The 15,568-nt window shown below is 44.1% G+C and overlaps 1 protein-coding gene across 3 annotated transcripts in view; it reads left to right on the top strand.

The window, feature by feature from the left end:
• The window catches only part of FBXL20 (F-box and leucine rich repeat protein 20), a 154,704-nt gene extending 144,992 nt beyond the window's left edge, over nt 1-9,712 (top strand). For 2 of the 3 annotated variants that reach the window (XM_025363657.1, XM_025363660.1), the window contains 3 exons: nt 2,745-2,801; nt 4,144-4,356; nt 7,020-8,000. In XM_025363657.1, coding sequence (XP_025219442.1) covers nt 2,745-2,801; nt 4,144-4,356; nt 7,020-7,127 — 378 coding nt within the window. In that variant the 3' untranslated portion in view covers nt 7,128-8,000. Of the gene's footprint in view, nt 1-2,744; nt 2,802-4,143; nt 4,357-7,019; nt 8,001-9,280 lie in introns of those variants that run through there. The other variant, XM_025363658.1, reaches the window with a different exon arrangement.
• Nucleotides 9,713-15,568: the final 5,856 nt, after the last annotated feature.

Raw genomic sequence — 15,568 nt, 5'->3', positions numbered from 1 at the left:
AGGATATGTCAGTAACTGTAAAAGCCACTTTCTTTTTTTTTTTTTTTTTTTTTTTGAGACGGAGTCTCGCTCTGTCACCCCAGCTAGAGTGCAGTGGCACTATCTCAGCTCACTGCCAGCTCCGCCTCCTGGGTTCATGCCGTTCTCCTGCCTCAGCCTCCCGAGTAGCTGGGACTACAGGCACCCGCCACCACGCCCGGCTAATTTTTCGCATTTTTAGTAGAGACAGGGTTTCACCATGTTAGCCAGGATGGTCTCGATCTCCTGACCTCGTGATCCGCCTGCCTCGGCCTCCCAAAGTGTGGGGATTACAGGCGTGAGCCACCATGCCCGGCCGTAAAAGCCACTTTCTAAAAAATTACATGTTTTATAGGCACTGCTTAACAGCTATTAGTTCTTACTAAACTAAAACTTGTTCACATCCGTTTATCTTATACATGCCTGAGTGTCCTCTATGTCCTTCCAGTGTTATTCCTTCTGAACGGACATGCCTGCCTGCTTGCCCACCCCCTTTCTCTACCATTTTTTAGCCCCTGTGAAGCTATGTGTACTAGAAAATAATAAACTCAGAGTTGGAGAAGCATTTGAAAAGAAGTGCTGATTTACTTTCAGTCCTAACATAACCATGAAAACTGTTCTTCCTACCTGAATGTTCATAGTTAACCCAGATTCCAGCAGTGCCTGGCTGCCACCCTTGGGAAAATAACCCAAGTTAATACTGAGTAGTGGCATGCTTTATTAAAAATTTTAGAATGTTCCAACATTAATTTTTTTCATAGAGCACTATCTTCTGATTCCTTACTCTGATGATTCTAAGGAGATAGAACAAAGTCCAGCAAGTAGATGTTGTGGGGGACAGATTTTTTTAGAGACAGGGTCTTGCTATTATCGCTCAGACTGGTTTTTTTCTTGCTGTTATCGCTCAGACTGTTTTGTTTTGTTTTGTTTTTTGCAGTGTGGGGTGGGGAGGACAGAGTCTCACTCTGTCACCCAGGCTGGAGTGCAGTGGCTCAGTCTTGGCTCACTGCAACCTCCACTTCCCAGGTTCAAGCAATTCTCCTGCCTCAGCCTCCCAAGTAGCTAGGATTATAGGTGCCCGCCACCATGCCCAGCTAGTTTTTGTATTTTAGTAGAGACAGGGTTTCAACATGTTGTCCAGGCTGGTCTCAAACTCCTGACCTCGGGTGATCCACCGGCCTCAGCCTCCCAAAGTGCTGGGATTGATTATATGCGTGAACTACCATGTCTGGCCCTGCTCAGACTGGTCTTGAACTTTTAACCTCAAGCAGTCCTCCTGCCTCAGCCTCCCTAGCAGGTGGGACTATAGGCACAAGCCACCACAACTAGCTACCAAGGGGACAGATTTTGATTCATTTAAAAAATAAAACAGATTTTGAATAGAGCTGTCTAAAGATGAAGACTAGAGATGACTAGATGTGTTCAAATGTAGCCTGAGTGGATTCTCATAGAACAGGTTCAGGTAGCCGATGCGATTTAAACCGAAAGATTCTGTTATTTGATGATTGATTATTAAAATGTCTGGACTAGAAATGTAGTCAAGAATGAGGTATGGGGGCTGGGCATGGTGGGTCACTCCTGTAATCCCAGCACGTTGGGAGGCCTAGGCGGGTGTATTACCTAAGGCCAGGAGTTCGAGACCAGCCTGGCCAACGTGGCAAACCCCAATCTCTACTAAAAATATGCCAGGCATGGTAGCTCACGCCTGTAGTCCTAGCACTTTGGGAGGCCAACGTAGGTGAATCAGCTGAAGTCAGGAGTTTGAGATCAGCCTGGCCAACATGGTGAAACCCCGTCTCTACTAAAAATTCAAAAATTAGCTGGGCATGGTAGCACATGCCTGTAATCCCAACTACTTGGGAGGCTGAGGCAGGAGAATCGCTTGAACCCAGGAGGCGGAGGTTGCAGTAAGCCGAGCTTGTGCCATCACACTCCAGCCTGGACAACAGAGCGAGACTCCATCTCAAAAAATTTAAAAAATCTAGCCTGTGATCTCAGCCACTCGGGAGACTGAGGCACGAGAATCACTTGAACCCGGGAGGTGGAGGTTGCAGTGAGCCGAGATCATGCCACTGTACTCCAGCCTGGGCGACAGAGACTGTCTCAAAAAAAAAAAAAAAAATGAGGTAGGGGCTGCTGTGTACAGTGGCTCACACCTGTGATCTCAACACTTTGTGAGGCGCGGCAGGAGGATTGCTTGAGCCCAAAAGTTGAAGACCAGTCTGGGTAACATAACAAGACCCTGTTTCTGCCCAAGAAAAAGTTTTAAATGTCTTGGGCATGGTGGTGTGCACCTGTAGTCCCAGCCATTCAGGAGGCTGAAGCCGGAAGATAGCCTGAGCCTGGGAGGTTGAGGCTGCAGTGAGCTGTGATCGCACATGGTGGCCTGTAGAGCTTCGGGAGGTTGAGGTGGGAGGATTGCTTGAGCTCAGGAATTCAAGAGCAGCCTGGGCAACATAGGGAAACCCTGTCTCTACAAAAAAAAAAAAAAAAAAAGTAATTTAAAAAATTAGGCCTGAAGGCTTGTACCTGTTGGTCCAGCTACTCAGGGGGCTGAGGTGGGAAGATTGTTTGAGCCCAGGAGTTTTAGGCTGCAGTGAGCTATAATTGCACCACTGCACTCTAGCTTGGGCAACAGAGCAAGACTAAAAGGAAAAACAAGAATCAGGTATGACTCAGGATTGTATTTGGATAATACCTGAAATCAACATGTGTATTTCTTTCAGATAACAGATAGCACATTAATCCAACTTTCTATACACTGTCCTCGACTTCAAGTATTGGTGAGTTTGACTTTGAAAATTTTATGTGTTTACTGGGTTTAATCAAAAGCCGGTGCTACAGTACAAGAACGCGGCTCTTAGTGTCTGGCTACCATTTTAGGAAAGGATGCTTCTCCAAATTGCCAGCTTACTGAGAACGAGAACCAAAGGAGTACCTGAGTGAAGTAGGAAACAGATAAGAACTGAAAAAGTTGGCCGGGTGCGGTGGCTCAAGCCTGTAATCCCAGCACTTTGGGAGGCCAAGACGGGCGGATCACGAGGTCAGGAGATCAAGACCATCCTGGCTAACACGGTGAAACCCCGTCTCTACTAAAAAAAATACAAAAAACTAGCCGGGCGAGGTGGCGAGCGCCTGTAGTCCCAGCTACTCGGGAGGCTGAGGCAGGAGAATGGCGTAAACCCAGGAGGCGGAGCTTGCAGTGAGCAGAGATCTGGCCACTGCACTCCAGCCTGGGTGACAGAGCGAGACTCCATCTCAAAAAAAAAAAAAAACAAACTGAAAAAGTTAAATGCTTTCTATATCAATACTTGAAGACTGAAAACTGCCTTGGAACCTACGAGTTCTCTTTTGCAGATAACTTACACTTCAACCTGAATGATGTTTAAATTCTAGAGATCCAGGGGATGAGATGGCCCAAAATACAATTTGCTTCATCTTAAGATCAAATGTTACTGGTCTTAATGTTATTGGTCTTAAGAACCAGTCAAAGCTTTACTAAGGGGAGTTCTGCTCCTACTTTCAGTGACATTACAGGAAGGCATTCTGGGTGACTGTTCTGTATCCAGGCTCATTTTTGGTGTTCGGTGGCACAGTACTATCCAAAATTGGGTCAAGGTTTCTGAGTTTCCCAGGATCAGGGATTTAATAAATATTGATGAAGAGATGATGTGATGAGATGATCACACCTGACAGCTGTAAAAATCTTCAGCTAATTAATTGTTGGGGCATGTTTCTGAACCAGATATTCAATATTTAGTTCAAATTCCAGAAAACTGTGTGCATGAAAAGCTTGATTCCCATTTATCCCTGTAGAGAAGAAAAGTGTTAATTTGCAGAAGGGGTAATTTTTAAGGCTGTCTTAGTCTGTTTATGAACTAGTTCATAGTCATTACATGAATTTATAAAATATATTTAGAATCACACATCAAAATATCAATCACTGATTGCCAAAAGCATAACCCCACTATCTCCAGTTTTTTTAATTTCACCACTTGGATCTAGTGCCAGCTCCATATTCATCAAAATCAAACCAAAATGTTTCCTTTCCAATTTACACAAGCCTCTGGCTAGAGGAATGCCAGAAGATATTTCAACATCCTTCCTTGCTCTGTTTGGCTGCAGAGTCTATCGCACTGTGAGCTGATCACAGATGATGGAATTCGTCACCTGGGGAATGGGGCCTGTGCTCATGACCAGCTGGAGGTGATTGAGCTGGACAACTGCCCACTAATCACAGATGCATCCCTGGAGCACTTGAAGAGCTGTCACAGCCTTGAGCGGATAGAACTCTATGACTGCCAGCAAATCACACGGGCTGGAATCAAGAGACTCAGGGTAAAAATGGCTACATAACTCTCCAGCTCTAGTGTTCTCAGCACTTTCCTCTCTTTTCTTTTTTTCTTTTTTCAAATTTAGGTTCCTATGATTTTTATATTTACTTTAACATTTAACAAGGGGGAAAAAAAAGTGCAAACCTAAGGACAGATAGTTTTTCCCTCTGGCTCCAGAGATGGAAATTTAGGAGGAAAAGACCCACTGAAGAGAAGAAAAGTAGGTCTCCTCCCAGCAGTCTCTCTCTAATAATGTCTAGGGATTAATAACATTCCCAGATTGAAGAAAGAAAAAAAAAAGCACATGCCACATTTTTGTTCTGAAGGAAAGAAAGGAGTAACAGAGAAAGTGTTTAGTTAAATGGGATTTAAGAATTTTAATTTGTAATTGTGTTTCACATTAAGCCCTTTTCCTGGGATTCATATTTTTTAAGACAACAAGTAAAGTAGACATAGATTTTTACCTTTTCTGTCTTTCTTTTAAGAGATGGGATCTCACTCTGTTGCCCAGGCAGGAGTGCAGTGGCACCTTCTTGGCACACTGCAGCCTCGAACTCCTGGGCTTAAATGATCCTCCCACCTCAGCCTGCCCAATAGCTAGGACTACAGGCACACACCACCACACCTAGCTAATTTTATGAAAAACTTGTGGGTTTTTTTTTCATTTTTTAAGACAGGGTCTCCTCTGTCACCCAGGCTGGAGTGCAGTAGCTCAATCTTGGCTCACTGCAACGTCTGTCTCCCAGCCTCAAGCCATCCTGCCACCCCAGCCTCCCAACAGCTGAGACTACAGGCGCGTGCCATCACGCCAGCCTGATTTTTTGTATTTTTGGTAGAGACAGCATTTTACCATGTTGACCAGGCTGGTTTCAAACTCCTGAGCTCAAGCAATCTGCCTGCCTTGGCCTTCCAAAGTACTGGGATTATAGGTGTGAGCCACCATGCCCACCCTTAAAAAACTATTTTGTAGAGACAAGGTCTTGCTATGTTTGTTTCCCAGGATGGTCTCAATCTCCTGACCTCATGATCCGCCCACCTCAGCCTCCCAAAGTGCTGGGATTACAGGCGTGAGGCACCGTGCCCAGCCGAAAAAGAAGTTTTAAAAAGCCGGATGAATCTGTGTGTTAGATTGTTCTGCTTAACAGATGTGTATTGGAATATCTGCTTCACACCTGCTGTAGGAAAGACAGTGTGCTTATTCAGGCCCTTAATACCAACCTCTAGGCCAGTCGCGGTGGCTCACACCTATAATCCCAGCACTTTGGGAAGCTGAGGCAGGGGGATCACCTGAGGTCAGGAGTTCAAGACCAGCCTGGTCAACATGGCAAAACCCCATCTCTACTAAAAATACAAAAATTAGCTGAGCTTGGTGGCAGGTGCCTGTAATCCCAGCTGCTTAGGAGGCTGAGGCAGGAGAATCGCTTGAACCAGGAGGCAGAGGTTGCAGTGAGCCGAGATCGCACCATTGCACTCCAGCCTGGTCAACAAGATGAAACTCCATCTCAAAAAAAATACCAACCTCTAAAAAAATCCATGTTGGCCATATGGCCTTGAGCAAATAAAAGAGTACCAAACCTCATCTTGAGTTCCAAGTGGCCTCAGTTCCTCTTTCCCTCTTCAGACATAGAGGACTGTGAGCATAATTGCACTGGGGGAGGCCTTACAACCATTTTTTTTCTTCACCAAAGAGAGCAAGAGCCACAGGTCAACCAGAGCCTCTTACGTGCCTACTTGTATTAGTGTTCCTAGACTGCCTGGCTGTCAGGAGTCTCTTCCATCTCCCAATCCTTGGGCGGACCACTTGAGGTCAGGAGTTCGAGATCAGCCTGGCCAACATGGTGAAACCCCGTCTCTACTGAAAATACAAAAATTAGCCTGGCGTGGTGGTGTGCACCTGTAATCCCAGCTACTCAGAGGCTGAGGCAGGAGAATTGCTTGAGCCTGGTATGTGGAGGTTTCAGTGAGCCAAGATCGCACCACTGCACTCCAGCCTGGCTGGGCAATAGAGTGAGACTCCGTCTCAAAAAAAAAAAAACAAAAACACAACCAAAAACTCAATGTAGCTTCTTTCAGCTGTGAAAATCCAACTGGAAATCCTTTTTTGGAGAAGATAAGAAATTAATATGATGTCTTTCCTCAGTTTTTTTTTTTTTAGACAGAGTCTCGCTTTGTCACCCAGGCTGGAGCGCAGTGGCACGATCTCCACTCACTGCAAGCTTCGCCTCCCAGGTTCATGCCATTCTCCTGCCTCAGCCTTCTGGGTAGCTGGGACTACAGGCATCCGCCACCACGCCTGGCTAATTTTTTTGTGTTTTTAGTAGAGACGGGGTTTCACCATGTTAGCCTGGATGGTCTTGATCTCCCGACCTCGTGATCCACCCACCTCAGCTTCCCAAAGTGCTGGGATTACAGGCATGAGCCACCATGCCCGGCCCTCAGTTTTATTATTACACAAACAGGTACCAAAGTTATATGAGTTGTTCTGGTCATTTAGAACAACCTAGGATGGAACAAAGTAGAACCTAGGCCCTCTAACATCCTGACCGATGCACAGCCTTTGCCCTGGTTTCATGTGCATTGAGCCCCTCGGTAGTTTTTCTGAGAAGAAACATTGCTCTTTCTGTTTAAGCCCTCTCTCAAACGTTTAATGTTTCTGTCTTGTTTCAGACCCATTTACCCAATATTAAAGTCCACGCCTACTTCGCACCTGTCACTCCACCCCCATCAGTAGGGGGCAGCAGACAGCGCTTCTGCAGATGCTGCATCATCCTATGACAATGGAGGTGGTCAACCTTGGCGAACTGAGTATTTAATGACACTTCTAGAGCTACCGTGGAGTCTCTCCAGTGGAAGCGACCCCAGTGTTCTGGGCAAGGGTTACAAAGTGAGGGAGGGCAGTGTCCAGATCCCCAGAGCCACACATACATACACATACACAACCTTACCCCCATCCACTCTAGCTTTGTGACCATGGGACTAAAGTTTGTGATGGCTTTATCAAGTAGATTGGTAAAATTTAACCATTCCTTTTGAGGTGCCCAGAAGAAAATCATAGGCCAAGATAGAGGGAGGGGCATTTCAGCAAACCCAGCATTAATGCTACTGTGGTTTTTAAATTTATGTCTAGGGGTTTCTTTGGGGATTTTGGAACAGCATCTGCTGTCCTCTGGGGTCAAGAGAAGTATGGAAAGACAATATATGATGTACCCAGGGACCAGAAAGAAAATTTCTTCACATCTTAGAAATGGTAGACATTCATTGTGACTACAGAGCTTCTATGCTTCCTTGTTTCCATACCAACATGCTGAGCATGCTCACAAAGAAGGCTCATCCATTCCTCCTGTGTTTTAGTATTTGGCCCAGAGGTTTCCTAAATGGTTGCATTGAAATCACTGTGGTCCAAATGTAATTCTTACACACTCAAATTGTCACTGTCTGTAGCACACTTGTGCACCTGTCTTCCGTTCTCTGTTGCTCCCCTCCCACACTCTTGCTCAGTCTGTCACCTGTTCAGTCTGCTTACTCACTCAATTGTTACCCTTTTGCTGTTGTCGTGTTTACAGTTTGCATTTTGAATGATTAGTTGGGATTACCAAACATTTTTTAAAAATATATTATCAATAAATATTTTTTTAATTCTAAATTTTACCATTAGGGGACCCTGCCTGAATCTTTGCCAATCTGAAAGGAAACTATAATGAAAGCAAGAAAAGTTATGAGAAGAAATTGACTATTTTGATGAAAACAGATGCTGCCTTTTGGTTTCTATTTTATCTTCTGATATATGATAATTTGCATGGTATCCCCATTATTCCCCCTATACATTTTTCCTTCTGTCAGACTCCACCAACTTTAAAGGAAAGAAAGAGATGTATTATTAGGAAAGAATGGAAATGATAAATCACAAAACAGAGCCTGAAAGTCCCTACCACCCAAGTTCATACATTAATGATTAATGTTATTATATATTTACTGAAATCTAGGAGTGATCAGTGGCATCTCTGACCTATGAGGCTGTTTTAACAGGAATGCCACTAGAGGAGCTGTCTGTTTCTCTCTTTTCCCCCATTTCTGCTTTTCAGGGATACAAGAATGGCTGTATAACAGCTGGTCAATTGTATGTCAGTGTTAATGGATTCATATCTAGTGTTGGCACCCCAAAGGGCCAGAACCTTCCCATAACCTGTCAGTCATCTCTCTTTTCTGCCTCAGTCTTTTTTTTTTTTTTTTTTTTTGAGATGGGTTCTCACTCTTGCCCAGAATGGAGTGCAGTGGCGCAATCTCGGCTCACCGCAACCTCCACCTCCCAGGCTCAAGCAATTCTCCTGCCTCAGCCTCCCGAGTAGCTGGGATTACAAGCGCGTGCCACTACTGCCTGGCTAATTTTTGTATTTTTAGTAGAGATGGGGTTTCACATGTTGGCCAGCCTGGTCTTGAACTCCTGACCTCAAATGATCCACCTGCCTCAGCCTCCCAAAGTGCTGGGACTTCAGGCGTGAGCTGCCATGCCCAGCCCTGCTCCAGACTTCTGAGTGAAGTATGAATATAGCCAGGTGAAGCATTGAGGCAGCTGAAAGAGAACACTGAGAGGAAGTAGTAGGGGATTTAGTGTCTCTGCTCAGCCTGGGCACTAGAACTGAGGGAGGAATTTAGTGTCCAGGACTCAGAGTCCAAGAAGCAGCACCCTCTGTCCCCCCAAAAAATCAGAGGATAAAGGAAGTAAAATGAGTTTTTAAAGCATGAGAAGTAAATTTCTAAACCCCAAGATTAGAAACCCAGTGTGATTTTTAGTAGGGTGATTTTGAGGGGAGGTCCTTTAAGACATTAATGTGCAGTCCATCATAATATTAATCTTCTATGTGATCCAGACTATTAAAAGACTTGTTTTATTTATTTTATTTATTTATTTATTTTATTTTATTTTTTAGAGATGGGGTCTTGCTATCTTGCCCAGCCTGGAATCAAACTCCTGGGCTCAAGCCTTCCTCCCACCTCAGCCTCCCAAGTAGCTGGGACTACAGGGGTGTGCCACTGTACCCAGCTTAAGAGGCTTGTTTTAATGCTGCAGTTGCTGATTGTACCAGCATATATAAGAATAAAGTCTGATTTATCCATTGATTTAGAAGGCAATTGGATGAAAGGGTCTTAGAAGTCTATACTGTCCATCAATATTTATCATATTAAATTTATTTTAAATCCTGTTTGATTGTGCCCCTTTAAAAGTGCAAATTACTTGTTTATTCATTCCCCTTTCCCCTTATTCTCTTTCAGATTACCTTATAAGGAATATAATTTTTGACATGAAACTCACTTTCTTGTCTATACCCCTACACGTACAAATACATATGTGCATGCACACATACTTCCAGATGTGGTTGATAATATTCAGATGTCTAGGTTACTCATTCAAACAAAACTAAAGGAGATAACTATTTAGGAGCCATCTGCTTTAAAGTTTAAGGTGTTTTGTTGTTGTTTTAGTGCCTATACAAATTGACCATAAAACCCAGACTGATTGGTGAGTATGGATTTGAGTTGCCTAAGTTGAGGCTTTTAAGGTACTTCTTTACTTAAAAGATAAGTTTAAAAGACCCTATTCGTCAGTTCATGACGATCTGGGAAATGCTGTTTCTCTACTCAAAGGGTTTACCCACAGGCAGGTCCATGGGGAATTGCTCTGGTATCCCTGCTATTAAAGCAAATTCCAGCCTGTTTGTGCCGAGGACAGAGTCAAGTGAGAGAGAATGAAGACTCGGGTGTGCAGCACTGGTTTGTATGTTGTCAGGCAGAAGCCTTGTTCCTTTCTCAAGAAAACTTCAGGCCCATCAGGCTTGGAAGGAAATACGTTTTCTTATGCTGATTTGCAGCCTACACCAGCTGATGAATATGGTAGGACTTTGAGAACATAGAGCATGGTAAGTTTTGGTCAGGTGGAAAGGAGCCTGACATCTGAACATAATGCTTCCTCTCTTAACATCTGGGATACTTTTCAAAATTCAGTAAGGCTTAATGTAGGAAAAATTCTTTACAGGAAAAACTAATTGATCTGTTTTAACTTCATAGCCACTCCAAAATAGGCCTTTTTTAATGAAAAAAAAAAAAAAAACCAGAGTGAACAGAGAGATGTGGGGGTAAGTTAGAAGGTACCCTCAAAGCTACTGCCATAAACCTACAGGTGGGCAAGGAGGAATTACTGTAGTGTCTCTGGAGAAAGTTCTTGAACATCCAAATCATCTCTTTTCTAAGCAGCTTTTCCCCAATCTCATACCTTACATCTTCCAGCATCAGTTGCTACATCAGTGTCTTTTCATCCTTTTCATCAGCCGCACTGAGCTGACTGCAGCTTATTTTTGCACTGATTTCCACCATTTCCTTCCCACACCCATCCTTTCCCTCTATTTAAAGCCTCCATCTCACCCTCAATAATGCTGCTGATTTACTCTCAGATGTCTCCAGTCTAGCTTCCTTTTTGAATCCTTCTCCTACTCCAGGGGCTTTCATGGGCAGCCTTAAGTTCAGTAACTGTCAGGTGGCTCAGGCCATTTTTCACTGGGTGGTCTTTGGTGTTTGCATACTGAATTTGAATTGAGTTTAAAAGCAAACTGTTGGATATGAGGAAGAAAGGGATATGGCCTTAGCCCTTTTTCCAATATTTGGAATACGAAAGCATATTGTGCTTTGTGTAAAAAATATTTTCTTCTCCTATTCTGCTCTTATCTTTACTGAAGGTAAAAGTATTCCTTAAGTAGCTTTTGCAAATTTCCAGTTTGATTTCCGCATTCATTAAGTTGATTTAGCAGACATGTAAGTCAGAAGTTTCACATATCCCTTGTATCAAACATTTTATAGGGAAACCTAGTAAATTTATGATGCTTTATTTTGGGCTTTCCAGACTATCAGAGTTATTTAATATAGCCATAATGTTTCAGTAGCGACATTCTTTCATTTCTTCTAATTGCCTTATAAAATGCATTGTTACGGCCCGGTGTGTTGGCTTATGCCTGTAATCCCAGCACTTTGAGGGGCCGAGGTGGGTGGATCACAAGGTCAGGAGTTCAAGAACAGCCTGGCCAAGATGGTGAAACGCTGTGTCTACTAAAAATACAAAAACTAGCCAGGTGTGGTGGCAGGTGCCTGTAATCCCAGCTACTCAGGAGGCTCAGGGAGGTGGAGGTTGCAGTGAGCCGAGATTGCGCCACTGCACTCCAGCCTGGGTAACAGAGCAAGACTGTGTCTCAAAAAAAAAAAAGAAAAGAAAAAGAAAATGCATTGTTACTAGTTTGATAGCCCAGTAATGCCATGGGGGACTAAACAAAATACGTGATGAAACCTGTCTTGGTTTGAAGTTGTTAGAAAGTGTGAGAGTGTCACTGTAAAGAAGAGAGTGGCTTCCTGCCTGCTTGTTTAGTCAGCATGTCCTTAGGTGACTGTGTTGTTAGAAGAGCACTCATGGGTCATGGTTGACCCTTGGCCGTTTTCTGTTTATTGTGCTGAAAGTCACAGACTGCTCATGCCAGTCACTACCAGGGAGAGGAGGGGTTTAAAGGAAATTGCTCTATTTTTCCTTTTTCCTCCTTATGTATATGATTTAAGGGTAGGCTTTTATCCTGGTTGTATCTTCTGGCTGACAGACTCTCTTCGATCGTATGTTTGCTCTCTGAATCATTTTACAAAAAGATTGCCTCTCTATCTGCCTGCCAGTCCTAGAATCTTTAGCCACCTCAAACCCAGGCACTGTGAATTAGCCAAGTCCTGTTTGAGAAGAAATGTAGGATGTTTGGTTGGAGTTCTTGAGACAGAACTTCTCTCCCCTTTAATGATATTGGACCAAATAATTCTAAAGCAGTAAAAGGATAATGGGGAAAAATGGAGTCCCAGCCTTTCCTTGCCTTTATTTCTATCGGTTTTTTGTTTTGTTTTGTTTGTTTGTTTTTTGAGATACAGTCTCACTCTGTCACCCAGGCTGGAATGCCATGGCACAATCTCGGTTCACTGCAACCTCTGCCTCCCAGGTTCAAGTGATTCTTCTATCTCAGCCTCCCAAGAAGCTGGGATTACAGGTGCCCACCACCACGCCCAGCTGATGTTTGTATTTTTCGTAGAGATGGGGTTTTGCCATGTTGGCCAGGCTAGTCTTGAACTTCTGACCTCAACTGGTCCACCTGCCTCAGCCTCCCAAAGTGCTGGGATTACACTGCGCCTGGCCAGTTTCTATCATAAATTTTAATGTACGATTGGAAGATACAGAGAGCTGTATAAAACCATATCAGTAGGGTATAATTAGCCCAGGTAGTTTAGGAATAAAATTGGGTTGTATCCAAGTGCCCTAACTTTGACATTTTGATTCTCCAGCAAAGAACATAGGTTACTAGGTTACTAACCTTGCCTTCTCACTTGGGATAAACTTTTTTTTTTTTTTTTTTTTTTTTTTTTTTTTTGAGACTGAGTCTGGCTCTGTCGCCCAGGCTGGAGTGCGGTGGCCGGATCTCAGCTCACTGCAAGCTCCGCCTCCCGGGTTCACGCCATTCTCCTGCCTCAGCCTCCCGAGTAGCTGGGACCACAGGCGCCCGCCACTTCGCCCGGCTAGTTTTTGTATTTTTTAGTAGAGACGGGGTTTCACCGTGTTAGCCAGGATGGTCTCGATCTCCTGACCTCGTGATCCGCCCGTCTCGGCCTCCCAAAGTGCTGGGATTACAGGCTTGAGCCACCGCGCCCGGCCGGGATAAACTTTTTTTTTTTTTTTTTTTTTGAGGTGGAGTTTTGCTCTTGTTACCCAGGGTGGAGTGCAATAGTGAGATCTCAGCTCACCGCAACCTCCGCCTCTTGGGTTCAAGCGATAATCCTCCCTTAGCCTGCCAAGTAGCTGGGATTACAGGCATGTGCCACCACACCCGGCTAATTTTGTACTTTTAGTAGAGACGGGGTTTCACCATGTTGGTCAGGCTGGTCTCGAACTCCCAACCTCAGGTGATCTGCCCACCTCAGCCTCCCAACGTGCTAGGATTACAGGCCTGAACCACTGTGCCCAGCCCAGGATAAACATTCTACCTGCCTGAAAGCACCATAAGAGGCAAGTGAGCTTCTTACATGATGGGCTTCTGTAGCTTCCACCTCAGGTCACATCTACCTGTTGCATCTATTTTTATTAGACGCATCAATTCAGTGTCTCTGAAACCTTTTGATCTTTAGGAAGGTCAGTACATAACCTCTCAGGCGAAGCTGAGTTGATCTTTGGAGTCCAAGAGAGTTAATTTTCAGAAGAAAAAGAATTAGGGCAAACTCCCCTGTGGGATGTTAAGAGAAAGTCCATATGCCCTTCTTCCATCTCTGCCTCATGTTTTTAAATAAGTGCTTGTGAAGTTCAGTTTATAGAGGTTGAGTCTCAGTAATTCCTCAGCCAGGGTGGTTTATTGCTCTTTTATGAAGAACAATGAACAAGCAAAATCCTATCAATAGTCCTTTCTGTTTTGTGTTTTATAGTCTTATTTTGAAGAATCGGCATGGGAAAATGATAGACGAGGTTCAAATAAAGCAGATAATTAGCTCTAGAATTGGGGTACTTTGCCTCAGGTACAGCATCTGTCCTGAATACATAGAGATGGCTGCGTCACACATGGGTACATTTTCCTTTCCTCTCTGATGAACTCCACCCCTTTTTACTGGCAAAGAGGTCTCCTACTTTCTACACACGTAACCAATCAAACAGATGGGTTTTGGCACCACCGAAAGAACCACAAGTGCACCCCAGCTGCATCTGGGCATGGTTTTGGTACTAGGACTGGAGAGATGAGCAGCAAATGACAGTCCTTACCCTAGGAAGAGATGGGAGAAGAGAGGTATCCAGATACATTTACCTTTTCTCTTCTGCCATGCCCCAAGAACCAAGGATCATTTTTGAAGTGATGTCTTTTTTGTTAAATTGGAAGAAAATTTTGCAGCTAGGCATGGTGGCTCACGCCTGTAATCCCAGCACTTTGGGAGGCCAAGGTGGGAGGATCACAAGGTGTCAGGAGTTCAAGAACAGCCTGGCCAGTATGGTGAAACCCCGTCTCTACTGAAAATACAAAATCTCAGCTGCTTGGGAGACTGAGGCAAGAGAATCACTTGAACCCAGGAGGCGGACATTGCAGTGAGCCAAGATCACGCCACTGCACTCCAGCCTGGGCAACAGAGCGAGACTCCATCTCACAAAAAAGAAAAAAGAAAACTTTGCTTCACTAAGTTTCTCTTGCCATTATCTCATTAATTCAGATCTGTACTACGTTGCTGCTCACACACATATGTGTTTCTTACCTTAACCTAAACCTTCCCAGCCCTTGAAGTCATTATTCTACTCTTTTTTTTTTTTCTTTTCTTTTTTTATGGCACTAGAGAATGAAAACCTAAGGTCTTAGAAAATCTTAACTTGAAAAAGTCTCTAACTGGCATGATTTGATTAATTACTTTTTTCCCCCTATGGACAAATAATTTTCCTAGTGCTATATAATAGATTTTTAATAAGTGAAACCTTTGCTGCTGCTTTCCTGGGTTTACATTAGTTTTTTCCTTCCCTTAAGAATAATTTGTGCTTCTCTGATGACTATTAATTTCTAATAGTGCAGGAAGGGATGAGCTTTTGATTTCTTCTCACTCCCCTCCTCACCCTACTTCCAAATTACAACTAACTTCTAACTCTCATAGCCTGTTGGCACATATACAAGATCCATGAGACCGTGCTCTTCAGAAGCTACTCACATCCTTTCTCACCATGCTGTGGCTCCACTACCCACTCCAAAGGGTGACTTCTTAATTTGTCACCCTTTGACAAGAGGAGGAGAGTGGAGAGTGGCCTTTCTTGTTTGCATTTCTTAATTTTGTTTTTCTCCATTCCTGCTTTATGACTTGGCCTTCAGATGCTTCCTACTCTGGCCTCCTTTTTTCTCCCAGGAATTGTTTCCAGGTAACCTGCTGTGTGCATTTCTCAGCTGCTCTGCTCACCTTTGCCCACCTTCCAGTGACCCTGAGAGCACAGATCCGAATAATGTGGCCTGTGCAGAGCTCAGAGAACTGTGAGGACTACCCATGCCTGTCAGACTCTGCTCAGGGACAGAGATGGATGGGTAAATGGTGCTGTTGGAGACATTTTTATCTTCAAACCAGGCTCTGTTTCATCCCTGCACCCCCCACCCCCACTCACTCCCCTGAGGGGGTAAAATGCAGAGGTGGTTGACAGCAGG

This window comes from Theropithecus gelada, chromosome 16 (genome assembly GCF_003255815.1).
Source record: "Theropithecus gelada isolate Dixy chromosome 16, Tgel_1.0, whole genome shotgun sequence".
In the NCBI taxonomy this organism is placed as follows: domain Eukaryota; kingdom Metazoa; phylum Chordata; class Mammalia; order Primates; family Cercopithecidae; genus Theropithecus; species Theropithecus gelada.
Note: the sequence above shows the minus strand (reverse complement) of the source record. Positions and strands in the feature narration are given on the sequence as shown.